Consider the following 25,849-nt stretch of genomic DNA (forward strand, 5'->3'; position numbering starts at 1 on the left):
GCACATGAGATTAAAGATATTGCCCATGATACTCCAAGGGTTCCTGTCCAACTGGCTAGCACTGAAGACCTGGGTTTCAGTCCTACTATCTCATGGGGGCAAGTCATTTAACCCTCCTTTCTGTAAAATGAGGTTAACACCCACCCACCCCTCTCCTGTGGTGGTTGGGAGGATCAGATGACCTTATGGATACAGAAGTGGGCTAAGCCACAAGGCACAGCCCAGACAGGAGCTGTCATTCTGCAGTGCGGTGGAACTAGAAGAGAATGGAGGAGCTCGACCTCTGGTCTTGCCCACGTCCACACTGCTGCGGACGACACCAGCCACGGCAGATAGCAAAGAGAGGGTCAGCACGGGGACCAAGTTTGCCCTCAGGCTCTGGCTACAGCATCTGGGCAGGTAAGGATGAGGAAGGACTTAAGGACTCCACAGTGTTGGGCTGAATGGTCTAGTGTTTTTATGGGTGTGGGGGAAAGAAAGGAAGAAAGAACTGCCCTTGGAAATCCTCAGTGTGACACCCCTACCATGTGGAAGTGGAGCTCACTCGGACCCAGAGCCTGCAAGGGAAGAACAGAACGTGGCCCATCCCACCCCCCACAAACCAGGGATCTGGAAAGCAAAGTGCTTAATCCCCTCCCCAGCCCACCTCCGTGACACTCACAGAACATCCACAACCTTTATTATGGGTAAGAACTTTGCTACAACTGTGGGAATAGAAAGTAAAATTACAACATAGATCCTAGGCCCTAGAGGAGCCTGAAAAGGGAGACTGGAGAGAGCACATGGGTGCTCCCACCTCCCAGGAAAGGTGCAGAATGAGCCAGACCTAACCACAGGGCCATGGGCCTTTAGAAGCTCAGGCTCCAGGCTGGTCAGCATAAGCATCATTGTGAACTTACTTAAATATATAAATAGAGAGACCCAGGCGGTTGGCCAGGCCCTTCTCCCAAACCCCTGGGGATCAGGGCTAAGGCCTTATCTCCTCCTCAGTCACACTGGGAAGCAGGAGGCAGGGAAAGTCATCTTTGGAGTATTTTGGTTTTTCTTGTTTACACACAAAAAATATGCAACCCAAAATAGAGTTCTCTGTCCACGTGTCTGCCTATCTCAGTTACTCCAGCTGTCTGTTTGGCCAAAGAGAACGGAATGGACGTGAAGAGACAATGGATATGGGGAAGGAACACAGCCGGCTTTGGGGAATGGGAAGAGAGGGCATCTGGGGGACACGAGAAGGGCCCCTTCCCCACGAGGCTTTAGACAGTCAAGGCTGAGGATTCAGCCCTCTCCCCAACTCACATCCCATCCCATTTGCCTCCCACTGCCTAGGTTAACAGACCCAAAGGAATGGGCTGGACATCAAAGAACATTTCCAAAAACAGACCCCAAATGTCCTTTAAAAGAGGTTAAATATTAACCCTTTGGGTGCTAGCCTTGTCAGGCGGAGATAAGGCCAAAAACAGGTGTCCATGAAGATCTTTCTGGCCTTGACCAAAGCCCTTCTGATGGGTCAGAGGGGCCAGGGTTCCAGACTCCACAGCATACTTGCTCAGTGTTGCGAGGCGGTGAAGGCTCCACAATCCAGGGGACTCAGTCCAGGGAAATGATGTCTGACCGGCAGCCAGTCAAAGAGGGACCTGAGGGCAGGGGTCCTCCATGCCCCTCCCTTAAGTTTCCCCCAGGGGCCACAATGCTACTGACACGGCCAGGAGGGGGTGCCGGAGTGGTGCTGCGGTGAGAGCTCCCCAACGTGGGGCCTAGCGGGCCCAGGAAGTGGGAAGGGGTCCCTCGGTACTGGAAGAAGTGGCCCAGGGCATCCTGTTCGTCTAGCGAGGTGATGACGGACGGACCATAGTGCTGGGAGGAATCAAGAGCATGGTTTAAGATTTTATCCTGACTTTACAAACCGCCTCCCAGTCACTCATCTCAGAAATATCATATGGGATAAATAAACCCCTCAGGATCCCAAAGTATTCTCTGAGAAGCAGGAGAGCCTCCCTCTGACTCCTTCCCCTACTTCCCCACACCCCACCCCTCTTCCCTGCCTGGAGACAGCCCCACCAGCTTGCTAGATTCTCGGCCCTGTGGGCGTCTGAAATGTGTGGAATGTCCGGCTGGGGCAGTCATGGTGCTCAAGTGCACATGGGTTTGGGGGGGTGGGGAGGGGTGAGCAGACAGGCACAGAACTACACTAAAAACTATGGAGACAGAACAGTAAGTAACAGAGGACAGAGGAAGACATGGGTGAGAATCCGAAGAAATCCCAGTGGGGCCTAGGAGGGAAATAAACTGCCTGTACCCCAGTTTCCTTCCTTCATGGAGAAGCACATTAAGGTCCCCGGGGAAAATGAGAGAGTAAGGGGGCCCATCAGTGCCTAGAAAGGAGGCTTCAGCGATCTGAGATGGAGAAGGGACCACTTACCTGACTCTCAGTCTGAAGGAAAGAAAATAAATCTAAACCTGGTAGGAGAAGAAAAATTAAAATCAACCTCCTGTCTGACCCCTTCACCACACACACACACACACACACGCGCGCGCGCGCACACCCACACCCACACACACACACACACACACAATATCAAAGTTCCTTGGATTGTGGCCCTTTGCAAAACAGCCAAAAAGCTCTGAAAAGGAGCAAGGGTTGTGAGCTGGTTTGGGGGAGGATATGGCAGTGCACGGCCCCACCTTGTGATCAGTGTCATACCTTGTATATCAGCCCCCAGTGGGAAGGCAGGTGGGTACTCATGTAGTGGGAGACTGGACAGGAAATCCCCGCCCAGCGTGCCCATAGCAGGGCTCCGTAGCACCGAAGATGGCTGGTGACCAGATGTCAGGACTCTGTGAGGAGACAGAAGGAATCACAGATGTCCTCACCCAGCTCAGCCTCTCAAGTCCCCTCTCTGCTCCCGAGTTTGCCCAGTGATCAGAAAGCGTTCCTGACTTCTTCCTCTCCCTTCTGCTATAGATTCAGCCTATTTCTTCATACCCTTTGCTTCCAGGTAGAGCTGGGATAGCAGCTGAAGTGACAGGACAGTGCTTCTTCGTCGGGGGCAGGTCCTCCTCGTCTGATGAGCTTTCTATTGTCAAGTCAATAACTTCAACCTTCTTCTTATTCTCTGATGGATTGCCCTCTTGGACTGGGCTATACTGGAGGCCTGTGGTTGGTAAGAAGACTGTGTCACAGAGAAGAGGACATACAAGACTTAGCTCAACTGGGGGACAGGGGGTCACTCACCATCCAGCCCATACCCTGGCGGGGGGCAAACCTCAGATGCCTCCTTCTTGGGTTTCATTGGGCACCAGGATCCATCTTCCATGAACTGGATCTCATCACAATCCGAGCAGGAATTAAGAATCTCCATGAATAAACTAGGGGAGGGGAGAGAGAGGAATTCATGTGGCTGGGAGATGGCTGCAACAGTAGCCAGGGAGTTCTGGGACTCACCTTCCTGAACCACAGTTTCCTCACCTGTAAATTAGGGATGTTATCCACCCTCCTGACCTCTCTGAGTTGTTGGAATCAAATAAAGTAAGGTGCATAAAAGAGCTTTGAAAATTTTAAATGCTGAGTTTTAAAATAAGTACATTCTAAGCACGTGTTCCATGTAGTACTAGGAACAAAACAGAAGGAGCAGAGATAACAGAACTCTATAAGCTACCTCAAAAAGAGGCACTGGGGGCTTCCCTGGTGGCGCAGTGGTTGAGAGTCCACCTGCTGATGCAGGGGACACGAGTTCGTGTCCCGGTCCGGGAAGATCCCACATGCCACGGAGCGGCTGGGCCCGTGAGCCATGGCCGCTGAGCCTGCACTTCCAGAGCCTGTGCTCCGCAACAGGAGAGGCCACAGCAGTGAGAGGCCCACGTACCCCAAAAAAAAAAAAAAAAAAAAAAAAAAAGAGGCACTGGGAACAAGAACCATAATGTAGGCTCTGGAAGCAGGTTAGGAGTCGCTAGATCAAAAGAACTTTATTGCTATGTTCAGTAAGAGGTCAGGTAATTGTTTGATGTAACAGTTTGATACACTGGCTCTGCCACTTACTAACAGTGTAACTTTGAGCAAGATACTCGGTCTCTCTAGGTCTCAGCTTCCTCACCTGTAATGACCGTACCTATCTCACACAGGATTACTGGCACCTCATAGGACTCAATGAGATAAGGCATGCAAAGTACTTAGTACGGTGTGTAGTGAAGTCCTCAATGTTGGAGGGAGAGATAGATAAATAGATAGGTAATATTTATATAAAAGAGACAGATATGTTAAGAGTTGGGAGGGGAAGTAAGTTACAGATATATATTTATATATGGGGGCAGGGGCCAGTCCTAGTGGATGTCCTAGGTAAAAGGAAGCTGAATGCAGAACAGCCCTACCCATCAATGATAAGAGATTCATAGGGAGCCTTCTTATCACACACAGGACATGTCCACGTTGGCTTCTTCTCATTCATCTGTAGATAAAGGGCAGCATCGAAGCTCTGCAGGTGGGCGCAGGTGAGGGCCCGACAAGGGACAGTCAAGCGCATCTTCCCTAGCTGAGGAGAGACAAGTTCTCTGGTCAGAGTCCCCATGTCCCAGAAAGCCTCACTCTAATAGCCCTAGGAGCCCTCATCTGAGTCTAGAGGTTTAACCCACCACTCCTCCCCCTTCTCTTCTCCCTTGTACCCACCGGGCACATGAGTGACACCCGGAGACTTGTAGTGGCCACCTCACTGTCCGGGTCAGCGGTCAGCTTCTCCTTGACTGAAACAAGAGTGGGGCCAGAGCCATGGGGTCAGCAAGGCTGGAGAGAAGCCCGGGAGGTGGTGAGGCCAGAAGCAGATGGCTCTGGCTGAGAGGCGGCTGGGTAGAGCGCCTTTGGGGGCCAATGGGATGTCACATGGGGGTGGTCTGGGATCTGCATTACGAAGGCTAGGTGGCGGGGAGAGATTTCCCCATCCCTGAAGATGCTTAAATACAGCTGGGTGACACTTTGGCAGAGATGACCTAGAGGGAATTGAAGCATCACAAGAGGGTTAGTGTTGATGATACTTAAAGACACTTTCCAGTCTGGAGAACCCAAATTCCAACAGGGCTGGAGTTAGGGTCTGCGAGGTGCAAAGCAGATGTATAATTGGGAATGCAAGGGTGTCAATGCCTGAAGTGGCCCCACTTTTCAACCACAAAGATTGGTGACAGGGGTATGGCACGGGTTGGGGTTCATGTGAGGTGAAGTAAGTTGTCATAAGAGGGGTATGAGTTTTAACTGTAAAGGCTTGAGGGCCAGGAAGAATTGGATACTGGTCAGAGAGAAGAGGGACGGGATGTTACTCACTCAGTGCCCGGGAATGGTCTGGGTTCCGGATGCCCTTTGCTCTGAGTTTTTGTAGAAGGGTTCCTGCAGTCAGCTGCCTCACCAGGTACACAGACAAGGAGTAATTCTACTTGGAGGTGCGGGGGGAGACAATCAGCCTCTGCTTTGTACACCACGACCACCACCACCACCAGCAGCCCCCCACCTTGTCACGTGAGGGCCAGAGACAGCAAGTTAATGCAGAGAGACCCATGAAGAGAAAGATGTTTCCCCAGCCCAATGCACTGGATGATTCCCTCTCACTCCCTGCAGGCTTCTCCAGGCCCCCAGCCTCAGCCACGCTCACCCGTCCAAACTCAGACGACCAGTTGACCACGATGGTGTTGGGAACAGTGGCCGAGAGTCGAGCCAGGGGTGTGATGTTGATGGGGCGGCTGGGCCTCTTGGGCTCAGCCCCATTCTTGGTAGGGGGAAGGTAACCCTGGGGGAGGGAGGGAGGGAGGGCCTGGTTAAGACACCTTGTCTTAGGCCACTCGCCTTCTGGAGAGAAGGTCAGCTCACTCACTGAGATGAGTGAGACGGGGGCCCATTCAGTGACTCAAAAAACTGGGGCACTCTCTAGGGTTGGCAGCAGGGTTCATTCCTGGGGAAAAAGGAGAACTTACTCACTGACCAGATAAATAGGAACCTGCTCACTGAGTTCTTGAAGAGGAAGAGTAGGGATACCCCACTTCTTCCAACCCTCAGCTCTAGGGTCATCACTTCTGAGAATCTTTCCTGAACCTTTGAGTTGAACTAATATCCCCCCTCTGGGTTCTGAGAGAACCCTTGTTCAGCCCTATCTTGGTACTCTCTAGATTATATTGATTCCGTCAGTAAAGTGAGCACCTACTATGTCAGGCATGTCTCTTTCGTAAAAGATGTAACATTTAGGAACTAAAACAGGGAAGGGGTTACTGCCAGAAGAAGGGAAGAGCATTTACCGGCAGGGGGCACAGTTTCCCATTGACCTTGACAAAGAGGTTGGGGGGGAAGTAATCCTCTTGGGGACAGCTGGTCTCACAGAGACAGAACCTGGTAAGAGATGAGAGAAGATGAAAGGGTGGGAGGCAGTTCTTGCAGAGAGAGGCAGGCAACCTCAGAAAATCAGTCATGGATATCTGTAGCCTTCAGCTTCCAAACAAGAATCCTAGGGCTGGGGTGGACATGGCAGAGCAGGGTATCTCCTAAGAGTAACCGTCATACCCTTACTTCATTCCCACCCTCAGTGGGAGCCCTGAGGGGAGGGAGAGTCAACTCACCTTAGCTGCACCTGTATGGTATAATCACATTTCGCTCCTGGCAGAACCTCTCTGGAAGAGGGAGGGAGGAGAGATGTCAGTATGTGGCCCCTGAAGGGCAGGGGTGAAAAGAGACACAGAAAGTTAGATGTCCAGAGAATAGAGAAGGGACATACAAGAGAATGAGGGACAAAGCAGGTGCAGGAGGATGGAGAGGAAGGAGGGCAGGGCAGAAGAGGAGAAAGTCAGAGAGCAGAGTCTAAGGATAACCACCCAAGGATGAGGCAGGACGACTGAAAGAGATGTACCTGGATGTGAGAATCTGCTGCACTTGCTGGGGAGTGAGGGCAAAGGTGAAGTGCGCTTCCTCAAACCGCTGGCTAGAAGTGGATGCTGAGGACACAAAGGGGCAGTTATTCCCAAGCCCATGCACAGGCAGCCACAGAAGTTGCCCCTATTCCGGGGTGCTGATCCCACAGGACTAAAGCCTAAGAAAGGCTTGGGAAAGAGGCATGGAGTCCAGGAAGACCCAGGGATCACAAAGAGCCATACCGAGGGTGGTGGGCCGGATGAGCTCCCCGTAGATTTCATAGAAGGGCAATGGTTTCATGGTGACATCAGGGTGCACAGGCTGGGGCAGAGGGGGGTGCATGTCCACTTCACGCTTGGGGCCCAGCAGGGTGCCAGGGGCCAAGAGGGCTGGGGGGATGGGAGCTAGAGGACCAGGAGAGCCTACAGGAGGGGTGCCAGGGGGCAGAGAGAGCAGAGAAAGATCGGAGGGCCCCAGGGTCTTCCGGGGAAAGCGTCGGCGGTAAAGCTCTTTGATCTTCATCTGGACGCTGGGGGCACAGCTGGACTTGAGGAGGTGCAGGGCCTTGGCCAGGAGCTCGTGCTTCCGTCCACTCTTGTTCCGGCCAGCGAAGCCGAGGAGCACCTGGAGCTCAGACACCCGGAAACTCATCACCATGTGCTGTGGAGACCAGAGAAGCATGAGAATCCTACCTTGCACAGGGCTGTCCTGCCAAAGACACTGGGGCTGAGCTAGTAGGTGGGCAATGCACTTTCCCTCCAGCGCTAATCAGAAAGGTGCTTTGCAGCCAGTGGATTACTGCCAGACAGCGAAGCTGGCCAAACGGACATCTAGGTCCCATTTTAGCAACCCTCAGATCACCTCAGGCTTGAGCAGCCCTATCTCCCTGTGCCTGGCAGTTTAACAGGTGAGGGCAGGGTGCAGACAGCATGCCACCCCAAAGCACACCTCTCAGTCCACTACAGCCTTTTCCCCCCATCCCTGCGGTGAGCCTGGACCCTCCTGTAAGCTGCTTATCTCCTCTCCTGCTCTTTCTCAGACACTCAGATCCATCCCAGCTCCTGGGAAGAGGATAGGAGACAGGGAGAAGGAGGGGGGAGAAGAGGATTCAGGCCAGACAGCCCCATAGAGAAGAAAGGGGCCAGGTGGCTGGAGGATTGTGCCCCATGGCCCACCCCTCCCAACACCTGGATCTACCTCAGCTATTTTCCCCAAGCCTCTGAAGCTTTTGTGGCCAGGGTTTTCAGGTCAGGGTTCAATGCTCATAACTCCCCCAAATCCTTTCTCAGTGTCATTTACATAACCACCCACCCCTCAGTCCTATTTCTGTGGGAGAGAAACAGGACCAAAACTTGGGGTGAGAGGTTAACAGCGAATTGTGAAATCCAGGTATCCTTCCTGTTTACCCGTTTACTCCATCTGCCAGGAACTAATATCCTGCTTCTCTCCTACCCAGAGAAAATAAGTGATCCTCCCCCTCCTGCACAGGGGTGGAAGAGAGAAGAGGGAAGCTCTAAACAGAGGCCCTGGGAGGGTGAGGAGAAGGTGAGCAGCCCCTGAGCCAGGGTGCAGAATTCCATGCTCTCCTAGGCAGCTAGACCCAGTAACTAGACCTCAGGCCCTCCCAAGAAAATGGCTCCATTTCAAAAGGCAGAATAAAGCCAGGAGACAGGGGGATGAACCCCATAGTTTTTAAAGGTTCTGTGAGATGTCCTCGGATATGGTTATCCTCAAGTCTCTGGTAGTGGTAAGCTCTCTCTTTAAAGGACTCACTTCTATGAATCTCTAGGAGACCCTGCCACGGGCAGGCCTTCCTAGCCCTCCACAATTCTTCCCCTCACAGGAGACATTATGGCTTTGGGCCCCTTTTGAGGAATATGATTAAAAACTTGCTCCTCTACCTTTCTCCCCATCCTAATTTCCTCCGTCCTGCCTTTATTTCTCCATTAGCTTTGTCAAGAACTTCTCCCTTTCTATCCCATAGTTTCACTCCTCTGCCCAAAGATACCGACTCACTAAGGCAGGACCTTCCTCTCAGCCTCCAGGATGCTTCTGCCCCACCCCTCGATCTAGCCCCGCACAGTCCCGCCCCCTAGATCTCAGCCGCCTACTGGTACTTCCCAAGGCTCAGATCCCAATAGCAGCCCCAAAGCCTCTATCCTCTCAGCGCCTTTCCCCCGAGGAGCCTACCCGTAATCTGCCCCCCAGTCACATCCAACATCTGCCCCCTACTGTCGCATCTCTGGCCCTTGATCGACTCGCCCCCTTTGCCTCTACAGCAGCTTTTCCTCCTGGCCCTACTCCTACATCTGCCCCTACTACCAAATCCGACTTCTACCCCGCGTCCCCGCCCCCTGCGCCTCGGCCCCCAACTGCTGCAATTCCCCTCGGCCCCACCCCTATATCTGCCCCGCGGCCCCGCCCCCAGAGCCCCGCCGCAGCCCCTTCGTCGCCCACAGGCACTTCTCACCAACCCCGGCAGGCAGTCCCCGCCACGTCTCCGGCCCCCACCCGAGCCCTCAGCACCCAGTCTCGGTCGCTTCCCGGACTCGGCGTACAGCCGGGCTCAGTCCAGATGGGGATGGGGGAGGGGGCCGGTACCTTTAATTCGCCCAGCTCCGCCATCTTGAGACATCGCAGGCGCCCGAGCCCGAGCCCGAGCTCAGGCCCAGGGACCGGCGCACAACTCTCCACCCCGGCGCCGGCCGCAAATGCCGCCTGCTCCGCCCAGTCCGGCCCCCTACACCTCCCCTTCCCGGCCCCGCCCGCCGGGTTTTGGACCCAGCCTCAGCCCCTCCCTCCACAGCCGAACCCAGCCCCTGCACGTCTTTGGCCGGTGTGCCAGACCGGTAGACCCGGAGGGAGTGTACCGCCCGAAGGATCGCGGGGTCCCAGGGGGAATGGGAAAGGAGGTGGACCCGAAGCACCTGGGGGAGGGGGCTTTGCCACGCCGGAGTTGAGAAGGGATGAGCTTTTAGGGAGCCAAAGATACTTGGAATATGGAGAGAAAGTATCGGGAAGGGCTAAATCTCAGAGAAATGGGGGAGGGGGTAGCGAAGTTGGAGGAAATACCCTCAGCTCCTTATCTACAAGTTTAACCATCTAAATTCAAGAGTTCTACCAATTCGGGAAATGGGGGAGATCTGATCCATTTTAGAGACGCTATGGTGTCGTGAAGAGTTCATTCTATTCTCAATTCACCCCCTCCCCCCCAATTACATTGTATCTCGTGGTCCGGCGGTAGGACTCAAACTCGGCAGCAAAAAAGTTTGGTGCGGAGAGTGGGACTTACCAGCACAGTTGCAGGGAGCGGGGAGGGGGCTCGGGAGGCTCAGAGGGTGGGCTGGAGAGGTGGGGGGAGGGGGCCCGGCGCCGCTCCCGCAGTCTGCCCGGCTGGAGGTCGGTCCGGCAGCTGGACGCTGCAGCCGCAGCTCCGCCTGGGCGGGAGCTCCGCCCGGCCCAGCGCTGGGGCTGGGGCCGCCCCCCTCCTGGGTAAGCCCGCCAGGACCGCGGGAGAAGTGGGGAGGGGGCGGAGCCTGAGACGGGAGGGGCAGGGACTCAGAGCCCGGCCGGGCGGGATTAACTCCTCTAGTGAGTGGATCAGGAGAGAAGTTCTTTTATCTCCCATTCTCACTACCGCTGTGACCCTTGCAAAGTCGCGTATGCGCTTGAGGTAGAAGAATGCTGCAAATAAGATGGTGTGGAACTGGAATCTGATCGCATAAAGAGGTTCCTACTTACAGTCTCTCTCCCTAAGGGTAAGAAAGCATGGGCTGCTAAAATCCAAAGTGTACCTAAACCCTAACTTTGCCTGTGGTCCCCTACCCCCTACCTCAAATGCACTGTCACCAGAGACCCCACAGCTTTGAAGTAGCTGAAAGTGAACCGAGTGGAGGTTTTCTCACCCCAAAAGGGCACCCTTCTGCCACTCTGAACTGCCTGCTCTCCTTCCTCCAAAGCTGTAGACCTTCCAGAGGCCTCATTCTCAAATAAGCTAATCACTCGCAGGCAGGTCCCTTGAAAGTACCAACGTGAGAGCAGTTTACCCAAACTAGGTACTGGAAAAATTCATAGCATTTTATACTTAGTCGGCTGGGACCTAAGTGATAATGTCATTTGTTCAATAAATATTTGAATGCTGTTCAAAGATTGTTAGGTGGTGAGGACATAAAATCCTTGCAGGAGTTCTCAGTCTAGCAGCAGCAAGATGGTTAAACCAATAATTGGCATACAAAAAGAGTGCTTTAATAAATTATATGAGTAATCCTCTCATTTAGCTTAAACCTTCAGTATAATCCTTCCCATGAGACCCCACGGCTATAAGACCGAAGGTGCCAGCATACCAACATCCCCAGGTACCTGTTGAACTGGACCATACCCAACTATGTGGATTTTGTCCCTAGGGAGGATGTCTGCCCTCTCCCGACACTCAGGTTCTTTCCTTGCTGCTCTGCTGCCAGCAATGGTGGAACCTCAAGCTCCGGTATTTGGTTCTAAATCCCAACTGCTCCCTCCAACACTTGAATCTTCATCAGGCCCTGAGCTCTTTTTTTTTTTTTTTTTGCGGTACGCGGGCCTCTCACTGTTGTGGCCTCTCCCGTTGAGGAGCACAGGCTCCAGACGCGCAGACTCAGCGGCCATGGCTCACGGGCCCAGCCGCTCCACGGCATGTGGGATCTTCCCGGACCAGGGCACGAACCCGCGTCCCCTGCATCGGGAGGCGGACTCTCAACCACTGTGCCACCAGGGAAGCCCCCTGAGCTCATTTTTTGTTCTGTTAAGTCCTCTATATCAAAAGTTACTATGGACTAGTTTGTATCTTCTAGAATTTTCAGGGGAAGGAGAAGAGGGAGGATTAAAAAAAAAGAGAGAGATGGGGAAACTCTGTGGGAGTGATGGATATGTTCATCATCTTGATGGTGTGATGGTTTTATGGGTGTATACATATGTCAAAATTTATCAAACTGTACCCTTTACATGCAGCTTATTGTATGTCAGTTATACCCAAATAAAGCTGTAAAAATGTAAAGAAAAAAAAATCAACCTCACCTTGATTCCTAGTGACTTCATAAAGGAGGGATCTCCTTTAATAGTTAATTTGAGTCCCCAAGAAAAAGAGGAAATTCTCTTCCAAGGAGGAGCCGCTCAGCAGTGGACCTAAAGAGGCTGCTGATAGCAAGAGCAGAAGCTCCAAGAAAAAGTTCCAAAAGCTATTCCAGGGAGATTAGAATGGACATTTCTCTGATGGGGCATAACCCATGGAGATATTTCGCAACCCATCCCCCATATCCCAATAAAAACAAATTCACAAGGAAAAAAAAAAAAGAGTTAATTGCAGTTATAAGTTCTAGCATCCCTACAGGATAACATAAAACTAGCAACCAGGGCACCTGAGTCTGATCCTGCCTGCAAGCTCTCTCTATCCCCAGTGCCTGGCACTTAGTAGGCCCTTTAAATATCAGTTTAATAAAGTAATGTTACCAGACAAAGGAGGGAACCTGCAAATCAGAACCAAGTTTCAGATCGAGGGCATTCAAAAACATGGTCTGAACTGCATCATGGCTCACCGAGCTTCACCTACTCTCACGCATGCACTCACATCTGAAGGCTGGAGCACAAAGGGGAAGTGAAGCAGGAGTAGTAAGTCCCTACTGAGGTCCGACTTGAAGACACAGCCCAGGAGGAAAGAGGGGAACATGAAGACTAGTGTTACTTTGAGAAAGAAAGATTTATTTATGAAATCAAGGAAAATTTCAGGGCTTGGGGGTGTTGGGGTAACAGTTTATGGGGTTGTATAGAGGGAGATTGTTTAGGAAGACCAGGGGCTGGAGAAGGTTCCACTTCTGTGTTATCATTAACATCACTGACCATTCCCACAGCTCAGCCATCCTGGGATCAGCTTCCAGGAGCTCCAGAGGAAGCCAAGGGCCTGGCTTCCATTACCAGAGCTGTTTCCTGACTCATACTTGAACTTAGCAAAATGATCTCCCCCTCTCTGGACCCTTCTCTCAGCAGTTTCTTCATTCTTCCCACCCCACACTGCATATATAATAAGGAATGTAACAGTCCTTTTCTATTCTTTGGTAACTCTAAGGGTAGAAAGGAAAAGAGAGGTTCTTTTCCCCTTAATAGAAACGACTTGGACATTTTGATGCTCTTCTGGCAGCCGCACCCTTCTTTGTCCCCATCAATTCCTCCTCTCTTCATTCTCCCAACCTTAAAGCAGTCTTGTGCCCATCCACATAAACCCTGAAGCTGACCCTCATCTTCTTTAGGACCTAATCTACATAGCTGCTCTTTTCCTGGCCAGACCCTGGAGCGAGGCTCTGCAGCCCTCCAGTGGCCCCCTGCCTTCCACGACGGCCCCTCCCCACTCTTCTCTCAGCCCAGTCAGTCTCCACTGCCAAACCGCTGCTGCCTGACCCAGCATAACCCAGCAGGGGGTGGGCTGCGAGAAGGAACTGGGAGGGATCAGTGTGGCGGCCACCAAACAGCAATTCCAGATTTTGGAGGAACTCACTTGCCTCACTCTCACCTAGCAATCTGGCTGGTGAAGGGGCAGGAAGGGGAGGAGACCCAGGGGAAGTGGACCAGAGAGATACACTTTTTCAGTCTGAGAACAGAACTGGGGGGAAGAAGCCAAAGCTGAGTATCCCTTTCTTCCCTCTTCCAGGGATCAGACTTTTCATACCTCTTTGCACCTGGGGCAAAGAACACTGACTACAGAAGACCATGCACCTCAAATCTAGACACATGGTTTAACACACGATATAATTTTTTTTTTTTTTTTTTTTTTTGCGGTACGCGGGCCTCTCACTGTTGTGGCCTCTCCCGTTGTGGAGCACAGGCTCCGGACGCGCAGGCTCAGGGGCCATGGCTCACGGGCCCAGCCGCTCCGCGGCATGTGGGATCCTCCCGGACCGGGGCACGAACCTGCGTCCCCTGCATCGGCAGGCGGACTCTCAACCACTACGCCACCAGGGAAGCCCGATAGAATATTTTAGATTGTACATCTTGAAGAAAATCTAGGTCTCTCCATCTATCCTTCTTAAAAAAGGTAGTGGACTGAGGAGTCCCAAGGTAGAGAAAAAAGATTAGAGGTGTGTCAGTCAGTAAGAAGCAGATTTGAGAAAGAGAAAGGAAGAATGTCAATCTCCATTTTTACAGAGGGCTGTTTTTCAAACTGGGTCTTGACCCATTAGTGGATGTATTGTAACCAATATTTTTTGATGGAATATAGAACAGAATAGGGTAAATATTATTTCAGGTATGTACACACAGGATGTAAAATGTATTTGTTACTATGGATCATAATCAAAGTTTGAAAGCAGCTAACTTATGGGGCCATTTGTGATCAAAAAGGAATGAAAAAGATTCCTTCCCCCATGCCCCTTTAGGCAGAAAAAACAACACCCGACATCATCCTGCCTCCTGCTTTATTCTCCACAGAGCTGGCTTCCATCCACACCTCCTCTGATCTCATCCACGCTGAGTCCAGGGTTCAGGTTCTCAGGTCTGGGGTCCATAACATCAGGTGAAGCCCCACCCACACACCCGTAGTGGCCAACCCACCACCCACCACAGCCTGTTGGAGGCTCTGGCAACCAGGGATGCTCTATTCCCTGAAAGAAGAAATTCAAGGATGAAATGCACACACTTCTATACCCTCAGTCTCCTCCCACCCATGCCAAGATGCTAAAGATGATCCTCATCTATCTGGACTGGAGAAGATGGCTGCCTGCATAGGGGCAGGGAGAAGGATGGAGGATGACTACACTTTGAATGAATGGTGTGGGAGTGAAGGAGAGATTCTGGAATCTGTGAGTCCCACACTAGGAAACAACTGTGCACCGCTATCCCACCATCACTCATCTTTCACCAGCATCTCTCTACCCCAGACCTTAGGAGAGTCATTCAACTCCTCTTTTCTGTCTCCATCTCATAAGTCAGACCCCTTCAGTCTACCTGCTCACTGATTTCTGACTCCACCCAGTGATTCCCCATATCATGTCTTCTCAATTGACCTCACCTCAAACGCTCTATGCCCCACAGGACTCCCTGGTGTCAGCTACCACATGGGGCAAAAGGAGACTCCAATTTCTATCCTTAAGCCTCCTTTCTCCCAAGCTCCTTCCCTCATCACCCCCAGACCACAACTCACAACAGAGAGATCCCATATTCACCAGGGCACAGGATGCCTCACTCCTCCTGGATGCTGAGGATTCGCACTAGGATATTGTACACATCCTGTTCCATGTAGCCCTGTAGGCAGCATGAAAGAAACAAAAGGAGATGAAGAAAAGGAAATGAGACAGACAGGAAAGGGAGAGTTTCTATGGTAGAGTAGGATGCTACTTACTCAGTGCCCTCACTTATACTACTTAACTTCTCAATAGCTGTTTCCTAATCTTCACAAGGAAGATAATCATGTCGACTTTTTAGAACTGCTGTGAAGGTTACAACTGTGAATATGGAGCAAAGCACCGGGTACACAGTAAGTATTCGATTCTTTGTAGTTATTATTATTCCTAATAAAGGAGCGAGCCACCCACCTCTTCTTCCTTGGCGAGGGATAAGCTGGCTCAGGAGGACACTGAGAAGTGGCGTAGGGGACAGGAAAAAGCCTTACAGTCAATCAGGGAATTGAAAAGGAGGGGCAAACACCTCTCCCCCTCACATTCATACATAACTTCTCTCAATCTGCCTAATGATATCCGGAAACCTGGTACTGGGACATCTAAAGTCCAGCTTCCTGAGAGACGAGTCTGTGCAGGTAAGAGAAGGGATGCCAAATGCAATGGCCCCTGGCCAGCTCTCTGCCTCTACCTGCCCCCAGGCTCACCTGAGCAGCATTCAGCAGATGATTCCTATAGGTGGAGATGATCTCTTTGTGGTTCTTCTGGGAATCCTGGGAGTGAGCATCAATGGGAGGTCATGTGCCCAGCCTCTCACACTCACCCTCATCCCCCAAGCATGAGGAACAATGAAGTGAAGTGCTCAGCTGTGCCAGGTAGGCTCCCTTGGCCCATCACTGGCTCAGCCTAGACCACTGCCTAGCCAGGCCTCTGGAATCCCCAGAATCTCTCCCACAGGTACATCACTTCCACTGTGCACCCTCTTCTCTAGCAGTGTCCATTCCCCCGAGGGCCAGACATACCTGCAGCTGTCGGGCAAGGTGAGCATTTTCTCCCCGAACTGCTAGAATCTCCTCTGAAAGCTGCTCCAGCTTCTTCAACAATTCCTTGATCTGAGGTCAAAAGGAAAGAAAAGGAACCAATGAGGCCCCAGTCATTTCCCACCCCAATACCACCCAAAGTCAAGGTGAGTTTCCTTTTATTGGGTATTTAATATCTGCCAGATACTTTTACACACATTGTCTCACTTAATACTTAAAACAGCTCTCCTTCTGTTCTGAGACGAACAATCCTTCTCTGAGGGAACTATTATTATTCACATTTTGTAGATAAGGTGTCTGAGTTAAGTAATTTGTCAAAATCATACAGCTAATAAGTGAAGAAATCATAATTTGAACCAAGATCTCTTTGAATTCATGGGACACACTCTTAACTCTGTACTGGATCCTGACCTACTTTGGCCTACTGACCACTGAGGGAAATGGAGATGAGTTTCTGTGGTTTGTGAGACTGAGGTACAAATGCAGTTAATGATAACCAGCAGTAATAGGAATAGTGGTAGTAGGAATAATAAAACTAGCTAACTTCTACTGAGTACCAGCCATTTACCAAAAATTGTCCTATTTTAAATATAATGTCTTATTTAATGTAATCCTCACAACTGTTATTATCCGCATTTTATAGATGAGAAAACTGAGGCTTAGATAACTCACCCAAGATCAATCAGTTCTGGTTTGTTTTTTTTTTTTTGGCCACACCGTGCAGCTTGTGGGATCTTAGTTCCCCGACCAGGGATCAAACCCTGCAGTGGAAGCCAGGAGTCCTAACCACTGGACCGCCAGGGAATTCCCAATCAGTTCGTTTTGAAATTGAAATTCAAATGCAGACAACCTCAGTTCGGAGCCCACTACACTATTTTTTTTTGCTCATTTGTCTACTTTTATCTTCCCCTTCAACACCAACAGAAAATTCCTTTCTTTAATTAGCCCCACCCCACACTGATTCCTATTCTGTATAACATTCCTTCTATTTTATGTCCTTTATAGTCCACAAAATATATATTCCCTATATTTTTTAATCCTTCTAAATTTGATCATGTACACAAACTTTGATAAGTCTGAATTCACTCACTGCACAGGTAGTTCTACAATTACTAAACTCATTTGTAAATTGACGTTTTTGAATTTGTAAAACATGTCTGTCGGAAGCCTGTAGACTTATATTCACCTTTGGAGCAATCATTAGGAAACTCGGGTATCTAACACAACGGTTTTCAAACTTCTGTTTTTCTCTGCATTGGCACCCTCTTTGCCAATGGAAATCTTTTGTAGAGCCCACTCTGACTGAAGTGGGAGGGGAGAAAGGGACTACAGTCCAGTCTACTTCTCTTAACCCGTCAGCAACCCCTAGACCAGGCACCTCCTCAGAACCCTAGCAAAACCACAGCGACTCACCACAGCATCCGCTATCTTCGCAGGCTAATACATTACCTAAGTCAAAATGCCGATTAAACCATAGTACCCCAATGGTGGTAGCCCTGACCACACTGCTTCTGAACCCTGCGTCCCAAATTCTAATACCTAAGCCCCCTTCTCTCTTGTATTTATAACTTACCTCACCTCCAATCTCAATCCCAGACACCCTCAGACCCAGGAGAACATAGTGCTGTCCTTGCAAATGACTGGTGTTCTGTTTGGGGTATTAATCGGACGAACCAAAGATAGATTCCGGTCAGCCAATCCTAAACACACAGAAACCTGCCCTGATGCTCCCTTCGGCTGCCTGGTCTGCTCACCTTGGCCTCCTTGTCCCGGCCAGCCCCGATGAGATGCTCCACCTTCTCTTTCAGCAGCTCCGCCGTTTTCTCCAACTGCTCGGACCGCCCGCGCAGCTCGCTGGCCTGGCGCTCCTGCCCCGCCGCACGCGCGGCCAGGTCCCCGCTCCTGCGCCGCTCCTCGGCCACCGCCTCCCGCAGCCGTCCCATCTCCCGGCAGGCCGTATTATACTTTTCCAGCAGGGCCTTTAGCTCCTGGCCCCAAGCCCGGGCCTGGGCCACCAGTGAGCCCCGAGTTTGCTCGTGCTGCCGCAGACCGGCCGCCTCCCGGGCCCTCAGCTCAGCCACTTCCTCCGTGGCTTGGTAGAGCAGCTGCTTCAGCTTCCTGATCTCCTGGCTCTTCCCGTTCATCGTGGCCTGAACCGCCCGCAGCTCTTCCTCCAGCTTCCCCAGGTCTTGCTCCAGAGCTTCAACTTGGGGGGACGCTGAGGCCTCTGAGGAGGCGCCCGGTTCCCCACATCGGGCAGGGGAGCCCCGCAGCTGCTGGTTTTCCTCTTCTAGCCGAGCCAGCACCTGCTGGGCCTCGCGGTGCCTGGCCACCAGGGCGCTGACGCAGGCCTGCAGCTCCTCCAGGCGATCGGCCGCTGGGCACCGTGCACTCCCCCTGCCCACCAAGTCTGGGGGCAGGCAGTCCCACAGTCCCCGGAGGCCTCTGCTCTGGGAGGCCAGGCGCTTCCGCAACTTCTCGGTGGCCTCCTTCTCCAGGGCCAGTTCATCTGTCAGCAGCCCCATGCTCCACCGCAACTGCTGTAGCTGCACCTCTGGCTTGGGCACGCACTCCTGCTGTAGCTGGACCAGCGCCTCTGACTTGGGCACGCACTCCCGCTGTAGCTGGACCTGCGCCTCTGGCTTGGGCACGCACTCCCGTTGTAGCCGCTGGCTCAGGGACGGCAGGTCCCCCTGCAACCACTGCCGCTCCTGGCCCAGCTCCCCCAACTCCTGCGGCAAGTTACTGTCGCTCAGCCTCAGTGCTGACACCTCCTTCTCCAGCTGTCCCTCTGCCAGGCCTCCTCCTGGCATCTGTTCCCCTCCAGGCATCCCTAGAGGCTCTCCCCAGGGCCCAGGAGCCCCTTCCTCCTTCCCTTCACCCTCTTTGGTGATGGCCCCTGGGCCTGCCTTTGGGGATCCCTCTCTGGGCTCCTGGGCAGGGACCTCAGGTTTCATCTGTAATCCCGCTTTTGCCCTATCCAGCCTCACCAGCACCCGCTCCAACCTGGCCTCCATCTTCTCCCAGGCTGCTGCTGCAGCCTCAGCCCGGGACGTCCCCGCAGCTCCCTCCAGGTCTGGTCTTGATAAAGCCCCCCGGGCTGCCTCCTTTTCTCGCCACACCGCAGCCAGTTCCTCCCTCAGCTGTAGCAGGAGCTGGTTCATGGCTGCTGTGTGCACTGGTTCAGCCACTGTGCCTGTTGGTTCAGCCCCTGGGGCCTGGGGCCTCGGCTTCTGGCCAGCATGCAGTTGGTCAGTGTAATCAGGGCCAAGGGCCTGCCCACCACTGGCGGTCGGTTGCTGTCCTGTGGATCTCCCAGTGGTCTCAGACCTTGGGCTGTGGGGTGGCTCCTGTTCTGGTTGGCACCTTCCGTGGGCGTCATACTGGATCACCCCTCCAGCTGAATCCTCAGCCTTCTTGGAAGCTAATACTGGCCTTGCTGCAGCTGCGGCTGCTGCCTGTTGCTGCTTCTTTAGCTCTTGTATGCACTTAGCCAGCAGGTCGAGGGTACAACCCTGCTCCATGCCATCTCCTCCAGGCCGGAGACTAGAGCGCAGGTCTCCCGGAGCTCCGGGCTCTTGTGATAGGAGGAGCCCCAGCTCCCGAACCTGTTCTTGAATCTGGCTCTCCAGGCCCAGATAAGCTGCAGATTGAGCCTTACACTCTTCCGTACTTCGCAGCAGCTCCTGCTCCAACTGGGAAACTTTCCTCTGCTCCTCTTCATACTTCCACTTCCACTCCTCTGAACAGGGATCTTCATCCTCTTCTTCCTCCTGCTCCTCCTCAGGCTCTGCCCTCCATGGGCTCTTAGGTGGAGAACCCACCCGAGGCTCAGATGGAGAGGCCTATGGAGAAAAAGGAACAGTGAAGTAAACCCAGGCAGCTAGTCCAAGAGGGCCTTTCTTCTCTTAGACTGTCTCGATGCCCCGGTGATCACTGCCCGGGAGATATCCCAGCGGGAAAGCCTGGGGTGGGTCAGAAGCAAAAGGAGAAGGCACTTAGGGTCTTACCTGGGATGCAAGATCTGGGTGTTGAACTAACCCCTGACCTACATGAAAAGACATGGGGAAAATGAGAGAGGAGACAGGGCCCACGTGCTTCTAGCCCACACTCTGCCTTCAGACTTTCTCTGAAAGGAGTGGCCCCTCAGTGTTAATCCTTTACCACACATGTCGAATAGGGAAAGCCACCCCTATTTGATGACTCCCTAGCTGTCCAGCAACCTTCGTTTCCTATCTCAGAGATATGCCAGCTCATTCATTTCATTCACTCACTTATTTATTGGACACTGTGCCAGGCACTGTTATAGGCGCCAGGACCTCAATGGTGAGCGAAACAGAGATGGCCTGTCATCTGAGGGGGTTACGGTCTAGTAGGGGAGAGAGAGAGATTGACCATCAAATCACATAAATAGATGTACAACTGCAACTCATAAATGCTAGCAACAGTACTAGCCAGAGTTACCTTCAGTGAAAGACAAGGCTGCTTTGAAGAACTTTGTGACTGTGCTTTTGGGAATTTGGAGTCATCTCATAGCAGCAGCAGTAAATAAGTAAACTCTCAACTAAAGTGACAATTATTATTGCCATGGAAACAAAGGGGATTCTAAGACGCTTCTCTAATTCTAAGGCTATCAAGGAGCATCTTGAAGTTACAAAAGGGTATTGGCTTTACCTCCCAGCCCCTGCCGGTTCAGGGCCCGCTGCAGCAGCCTCCACAGCATCTTGTCTTGTGTGCGTAGAGCATAACGCAAAGCATCATGCCCTGTGCTGTCCACCACCCCTGCATCTGCTCCATAGCTCAGGAGCAGTTCAGCCACCTCAGTGCTGCCTTTTTCACAGGCCAGGATCAGAGCCGATCTATGGGTTGGGACAAATCTGGGCATAAGCTTTTCTCATGGAACCCAGGAGTCCCGGTTTCAAAAAATCCACTCACAAGGTCAGCTCTCACTCAGTGTGGTCAGGAGCACCACAGACCAACACCAGCCAGTGACAAAGCATGAGGCCAGACCAGAACTTTTCAAATGTCATTCCTTGGAGCTGTAGCATCAGAAAGCAGGGGGCCAGTTGGAAGGGCTCCACTTCCATCTGCTTTATAGATTGAGGTTCTGCATAAATTCTTTACGGGGGAAAAAGTATTCCATTGCTTAGAAGATAGTTCGAAAACCAGTAAATTAAACTAGTGGATCCAGAGGTATTGATTCTACTTCCAGAGTCACCTATGCTAGGAAGATGGCAGTGTCAGCAACAGAATAGGAAAGTATAAGGAAAACGTTCTCAACTCACCAAGAGGAAAAGAGTGAAGCAACAAGCAGTGCTCTTCTGAACCACCACTAAGAAGCAGAGAGGTTCCCAAGAAAACAGAGACCAACCTGCCTTCTTCCCCAATACACACACACACACACACACACACACACACACACACTTTGCCCAGTGGCTCCTTTCTAGATTGGTCAGGGTTGGGATTTGGGGTGGGAAGACGGGGAAGGCTCACTTGTCATTCTTGTCAGTGACATTAACCCGGGCGCCTCTCTGCAGTAGCTGTGAGCAGATAGCTGCGTGACCACCCAGCGATGCAATCATCAGGGGTGTACGTCCATCCTGCACAGATTGTGGGAAGGGGGTTCACGAGGAACCGGGGGAACCAGGGCTTTGACACAATGCAACCAACTCTCCTGTTCCCGCACCTCTCCAGGAAAAAGCCCCAATCCTGGGGCTAAATACTCCTTCTCAGAGGGTTAGAAGCTCTCCAGAAGATAAACCTTAACCTCTCTGTGTGGAAGAGGAGGAAGGGCATGGGGAGAAGGAAGAGGAGGTGGTGCTACACAACCCCTGGTCATGGAACTTGGCTTAAGTTCCATAATTAATGACCATAATTAAGTTCAGAGAAAGCAGCAGTCTCCCCATGTAGGGCCCTGCCCAGCTACCCAGCTGACACTCACATTATCCAGGACATCCAGGAAGGCTTCGTGATCACACAGGAGGAGCACACTTGAGGCACAGCCAGAGAAGGCTACGGAGGGTTGCGGGATGATCGGGTTAAGGGGAAGCAGGAAGGACACCTAGTCAGACCATGACGCAGCATTCCCTCCGACCATTTCAGCAGTCAGCTCTGGCCTGCTCTTCCCACCAAATGTTATCCCCCGCTCCCTCCCCATCCTCTGGTCCCTGCAGCCCTGTTTCCCACCAGTCCCCTGGCACACACCTGCCCAGTGCAATGGAGTACGATTTTCCACATCTACAGCATCTTCATTGGCACCATGCTGCAAACAGCCACAAAGGGAAGCAGCATGGAGCGTGGTGTTAACATTCTCATCCCATAACCCCCTGTTGGGTCACCAGCTTTCACATTACTGTGGGGAGGGGCAGGAGGGCCATGACTTTGGCTACCTACTAGGCAAGTCCAATTTATTCCTTGCAGATGATAGGCAGCCTTGAATTTCAGCCCTGGTTCATAAACCTAGGGCCTAAGAAAAATCATATTATAGGTAAATAAACATGTTAGGGAAAATGACAACTGAGTCTATGTCTGGTATTTTAGGATCATAACTGGGAAACTTGGAAAGGGCCAGGAAGAACAAAGCAGAACATCCATTTGCACAGTGGCCTGTTGAACTGTGCCTTTGAACTTTGGGAGACTTATTTCTGAATTGTCCATATGTCATTTCACATGTATATTTCTCTTTGTACTCCTACACCACAAACTCCTCAAAACAGACAGCAGGCTTTGGGTTTAATGTGAACACCTCTGCCATCCTTCCACCAGCCCATCATCACAGCAGTTAGTCTCTGCAGTGCCTCTGCCAGTGGCTGAGCTCAATACATGCATATTAACTGACTGGCAGCCAGTCCCTGGCAACGCTGCTTTACGACATGCCCTCAAGGGCAGCATTAAGCAGGGTGTCTGCACGTAGCAGGTGTTAAACAAATGTTGGCGAACTAATGAATAAGTGATTACTAGCTCTCTTATTGGGAATGAGAGGGGTACATTTGACCAAATATTGCTTGTGAGCACAAGACAGAGTAAGGCGTCCCTGGGTCCTCTTCTTCCTTTCACAAGAGTAGTATCAGAGGTTGCTCTTACCTGCAGCAGGACCTTGACACATTGTGGCTGGCAGGAAATGGTGGCCGAGTGCAGGGCGGTGCTCCCTGGGAAGCGAAAGAAGTGGAGAGGGAGGGTGGGTGGCCCCATGCATACCGATGACTCACAGGGAGGGAAGGCAAGAGACGCACATATAATCAGAGGGAGATTAGAGAGAGAGGCTCTCAGCCACATGGGGCCAGAAATTCCTGTTCCCCAAGTGCCTGGTACCTGCGGTGGAGGTGGGAATGGGGGTGAGGTAGGCCCAGCTTGCAGGGAGCGGAACCCCTGGAAGGAGACTGGCCAGAACTTATGAGGAGAGAAGCAGGAGGGCTACAGTTGGAACCTCCAGCAGGGCCCAGCACTGGCCCCGCACCCCCCGACTGCTGCTGTAAAGGGAAAAGCAAGCAGCATGACCCAGTGCTTTAGTCTAACTCACCATCCTCATTCTTGCTGTCGATGTCAGCCCCATTCGCAAGTAGTATAGTCAGACATTCTGTCAGGCCTTTGGAGGCTGCCAGATGAAACCTGCCAGAATCAACGCCGAGAGGCAGAAGGATGAAGGGACCAGGGGATGAGGAATGGGAGAACCTTAATAAGCACTGCCTACTAAGCTCCGTCACCCCGAAGCCAATCCCAAAAGCAGAGAGGGAAGCTCCCGTAGCCTGACTTTCTGAGAAAGAGAAGCCTATATAAATGGCCTACTGTTAAAACTTCAGAGGAGGCTGGGAGCAAAGGTAGGAATAAGAGCTACAGGTCTCAAGCAATCTCAGCGTACTGCAGGGGCGTCCAGGGAACACATAATTACCTGTAACTCAGCACAGGACACTTAGCAGACTGGAAGTGTCACAGAGTGGGCCAGAGCAGAGGGCTGGACATTTGCAGGCTGACTTGGGAAGAGACAAGGGCTAATATCCCTCTTGTTCTAATCACTCCTTCCAGCCACATGACTCTCATGGCCACCACTGCACTCCTAATTTCTCAAGCATACACACCCTCCTATTTGTACAATGAAGAAATACTCTATTTAGTGTATGTTTCAGTTTTCCGTTTGTTTCATGGGCTTTATGTCCTTTTTTGGTCAATTTTGTTGATGTGGGTCATGAGGTGTGTGGACCTCAGGGACAATATCTTCTTCCCCCACTTTTGCAGCACTTGATATGTAGCAAAGATTTATTGATATACTTGCTAATTAAGACAAAAAAGGGCTCTGACATTGTAGGCGTTTCCTGGTCTTACATCATACTGGGGTTTGGGTTTTTAAAGAGAGCCACATACCAAGGGTGGGGATCAAGAAGGCTTACTTACGGGGACTGGCCGTTCGGGTCTAGCTTGGTGGGTCGGGCAGATTTCCTGGAGGCCAGGGCAGCCACACATCCCACGTCCCCCCGCTGCACTGCCTCCAGAAGCTTCTGATCACGGTGGTTCCATCTCTCCACCTGGTCCAGAGCCACAGATTGCGTGAATATAAGAGGCGGGGGTAGAGTGGAGAAAGAAAAGAAGAACATGTTTAGGATGCCAAGCAAGGGAAAAGGGACATCCCTGAGATCCTTTCAATGTTCCACAAGTCGCTCAGTCTAGATCATTTAGTCCTTCTAGGTGGGCCAGTTAAATAGTCACCAACTCATATGCCACTGGGGACTACTGCCCGTTTTTGCCAGCCCTGGACCAAAAGGTGCTTGGACTACTGAATTAAAAATCATTTTTAAGGACTGAATGCATAGTAATTCAAATGTCTTTTTTATTTTTTTCCGGTACGCAGGCCTCTCAACTGTTGTGGCCTCTCCCGTTGCGGAGCACAGGCTCCAGACGCGCAGACTCAGCGGCCATGGCTCACGGGCCCAGCCGCTCCGCGGCCCTCAAGTGTCTTTTTATCAGCATTATGATTATTGTTGATAGGTGCACAACCTCCTAGCAATTGTAGCCATGATTCCATTCCCTTTTGCTCTTTAAGTCTTGCTGGAGCAAACTGAACCAAACTGACCACTCTGGACTGGGTTCACCTTGCCTCTCAATGCCCCAAGCCCCGTGCTCCTCTGTTTCTTTGTTCTCAGATATTTGAGAAATCAAGGCACCTAGCTTTGGGTCATAGCTAGGAGTCCAAATACCTATCCAGAGCATCTCTACCCATTGGCTTTGGGGCCCAAAACTAGGAGCAGAGGCACAGAGTTTTCGTTTTCCCTTTTCATACCTATGCCCTGAGGCTAGTCCTTCTTCCCCTTCCACGGCAACAGGCAACAACAACCAAAAGGCAAAGATAGGTCTCTAGCTCGGCTTGAGGAGACAGCTCCCCTCCTCCACCCTTCCCTCCCTCCTCATTTTCCTGGCAGGGAGCAGCTGTCCCAGACAACAGCCATACCTGGGCACGCATTGTTCTACCATGCCAGCTTGACTTTTTCAGGTGGTGGGGTAATTACAATAATTGAAGTATCACAGAACATGAAAGAGCTGTGTAAAAACACCCAGAGCTGAAAGCACGGAAAAGCCTGGTTTGGTCCAGAGAGGAAAGGAAAGGAAAGGAAGAAAGGATGCAAAAATCTGTGGAATGGTGAAAAGGGCCCTAGGTGAATATTTGTCAGCAGGCCTAAGTTCACGGCCTTGTTCAGCTACTTCAGTAATTCACATACTTCAGCTACCTAGAGTAAGTCATTGAACACCTCTAATCTGTTTCCCCATCTATAAAATGAGGAAAATAATAACTACCTCATCATGCTGTGAGT

General features: G+C 51.7%; 3 protein-coding genes across 20 annotated transcripts in view; 1 reads left to right on the top strand and 2 right to left on the bottom strand.

Annotated features, from left to right (window-relative positions):
- Positions 1 to 3,560, top strand: part of NUDT17 (nudix hydrolase 17) — a 6,852-nt gene extending 3,292 nt beyond the window's left edge. For 2 of the 3 annotated variants that reach the window (XM_032618225.1, XM_032618304.1), the window contains exons 7-8: positions 247 to 399; positions 2,997 to 3,133. In XM_032618225.1, the coding sequence (XP_032474116.1) occupies positions 247 to 399; positions 2,997 to 3,000 (157 nt within the window). In that variant the 3' untranslated portion in view covers positions 3,001 to 3,133. Of the gene's footprint in view, positions 1 to 246; positions 400 to 2,996 lie in introns of all 3 variants that reach the window. The other variant, XM_032618388.1, reaches the window with a different exon arrangement.
- Positions 663 to 10,336, bottom strand: PIAS3 (protein inhibitor of activated STAT 3). 3 transcript variants are annotated; one of them, XM_032617580.1, is made up of 14 exons: positions 10,167 to 10,336; positions 7,117 to 7,534; positions 6,873 to 6,957; positions 6,586 to 6,636; positions 6,268 to 6,358; positions 5,631 to 5,765; positions 5,306 to 5,411; positions 4,661 to 4,734; positions 4,366 to 4,526; positions 3,233 to 3,366; positions 2,984 to 3,152; positions 2,702 to 2,835; positions 2,420 to 2,457; positions 663 to 1,854 (listed from the first exon to the last, which is right to left on the bottom strand). In XM_032617580.1, exons 2-14 carry the CDS (start codon positions 7,529 to 7,531, stop codon positions 1,588 to 1,590), a joined length of 1,860 nt encoding a protein of 619 aa, XP_032473471.1. In that variant the 5' UTR covers positions 7,532 to 7,534; positions 10,167 to 10,336; the 3' UTR covers positions 663 to 1,587. The 3 variants fall into 3 exon arrangements, with proteins under 3 accessions (XP_032473471.1, XP_032473395.1, XP_032473555.1); XM_032617504.1 differs by lacking the exon at positions 10,167 to 10,336 and adding an exon at positions 9,476 to 9,608; XM_032617664.1 differs by lacking the exons at positions 663 to 1,854; positions 2,420 to 2,457; positions 2,702 to 2,835; positions 10,167 to 10,336 and adding an exon at positions 9,476 to 9,580 and having other exon boundaries at positions 3,022 to 3,152; positions 3,264 to 3,366.
- The window catches only part of ANKRD35 (ankyrin repeat domain 35), a 22,937-nt gene continuing 4,509 nt past the window's right edge, over positions 7,422 to 25,849 (bottom strand). For 2 of the 14 annotated variants that reach the window (XM_032616504.1, XM_032616425.1), the window contains 13 exons: positions 24,438 to 24,568; positions 23,569 to 23,657; positions 23,133 to 23,197; positions 22,254 to 22,311; positions 21,991 to 22,061; positions 21,543 to 21,649; positions 20,724 to 20,908; positions 20,060 to 20,097; positions 18,680 to 19,894; positions 17,804 to 18,601; positions 16,032 to 16,121; positions 15,717 to 15,782; positions 14,294 to 15,639 (listed from right to left, as the gene is read on the bottom strand). In XM_032616504.1, coding sequence (XP_032472395.1) covers positions 15,457 to 15,639; positions 15,717 to 15,782; positions 16,032 to 16,121; positions 17,804 to 18,601; positions 18,680 to 19,894; positions 20,060 to 20,097; positions 20,724 to 20,908; positions 21,543 to 21,649; positions 21,991 to 22,061; positions 22,254 to 22,311; positions 23,133 to 23,197; positions 23,569 to 23,657; positions 24,438 to 24,568 — 3,096 coding nt within the window. In that variant the 3' untranslated portion in view covers positions 14,294 to 15,456. Of the gene's footprint in view, positions 7,535 to 14,293; positions 15,783 to 16,031; positions 16,122 to 17,803; positions 18,602 to 18,679; positions 19,895 to 20,059; positions 20,098 to 20,723; positions 20,909 to 21,542; positions 21,650 to 21,990; positions 22,062 to 22,253; positions 22,402 to 22,442; positions 22,516 to 23,132; positions 23,198 to 23,568; positions 23,658 to 23,937; positions 24,129 to 24,437; positions 24,574 to 25,849 lie in introns of those variants that run through there. The other 12 variants (XM_032616945.1, XR_004347513.1, XM_032616865.1 and 9 more) reach the window with 12 other exon arrangements.

Source organism: Phocoena sinus, chromosome 1, assembly GCF_008692025.1.
Source record: "Phocoena sinus isolate mPhoSin1 chromosome 1, mPhoSin1.pri, whole genome shotgun sequence".
Lineage (NCBI taxonomy): Eukaryota > Metazoa > Chordata > Mammalia > Artiodactyla > Phocoenidae > Phocoena > Phocoena sinus.

Coding starts and splice junctions, on each gene's coding strand:
- PIAS3 (XM_032617504.1), bottom strand. CDS start 9,499: ATGGCGGAGCTGGGCGAATTAAAG. Junction 2,836..2,983: donor GCTCTACCTGGAAGCAAAGG/GTATGAAGAAAT, acceptor GTCTCCTCACAG/AGTCCTGACATCTGGTCACC. Junction 1,855..2,419: donor TCCTTCAGACTGAGAGTCAG/GTAAGTGGTCCC, acceptor GATTCCTCCCAG/CACTATGGTCCGTCCGTCAT.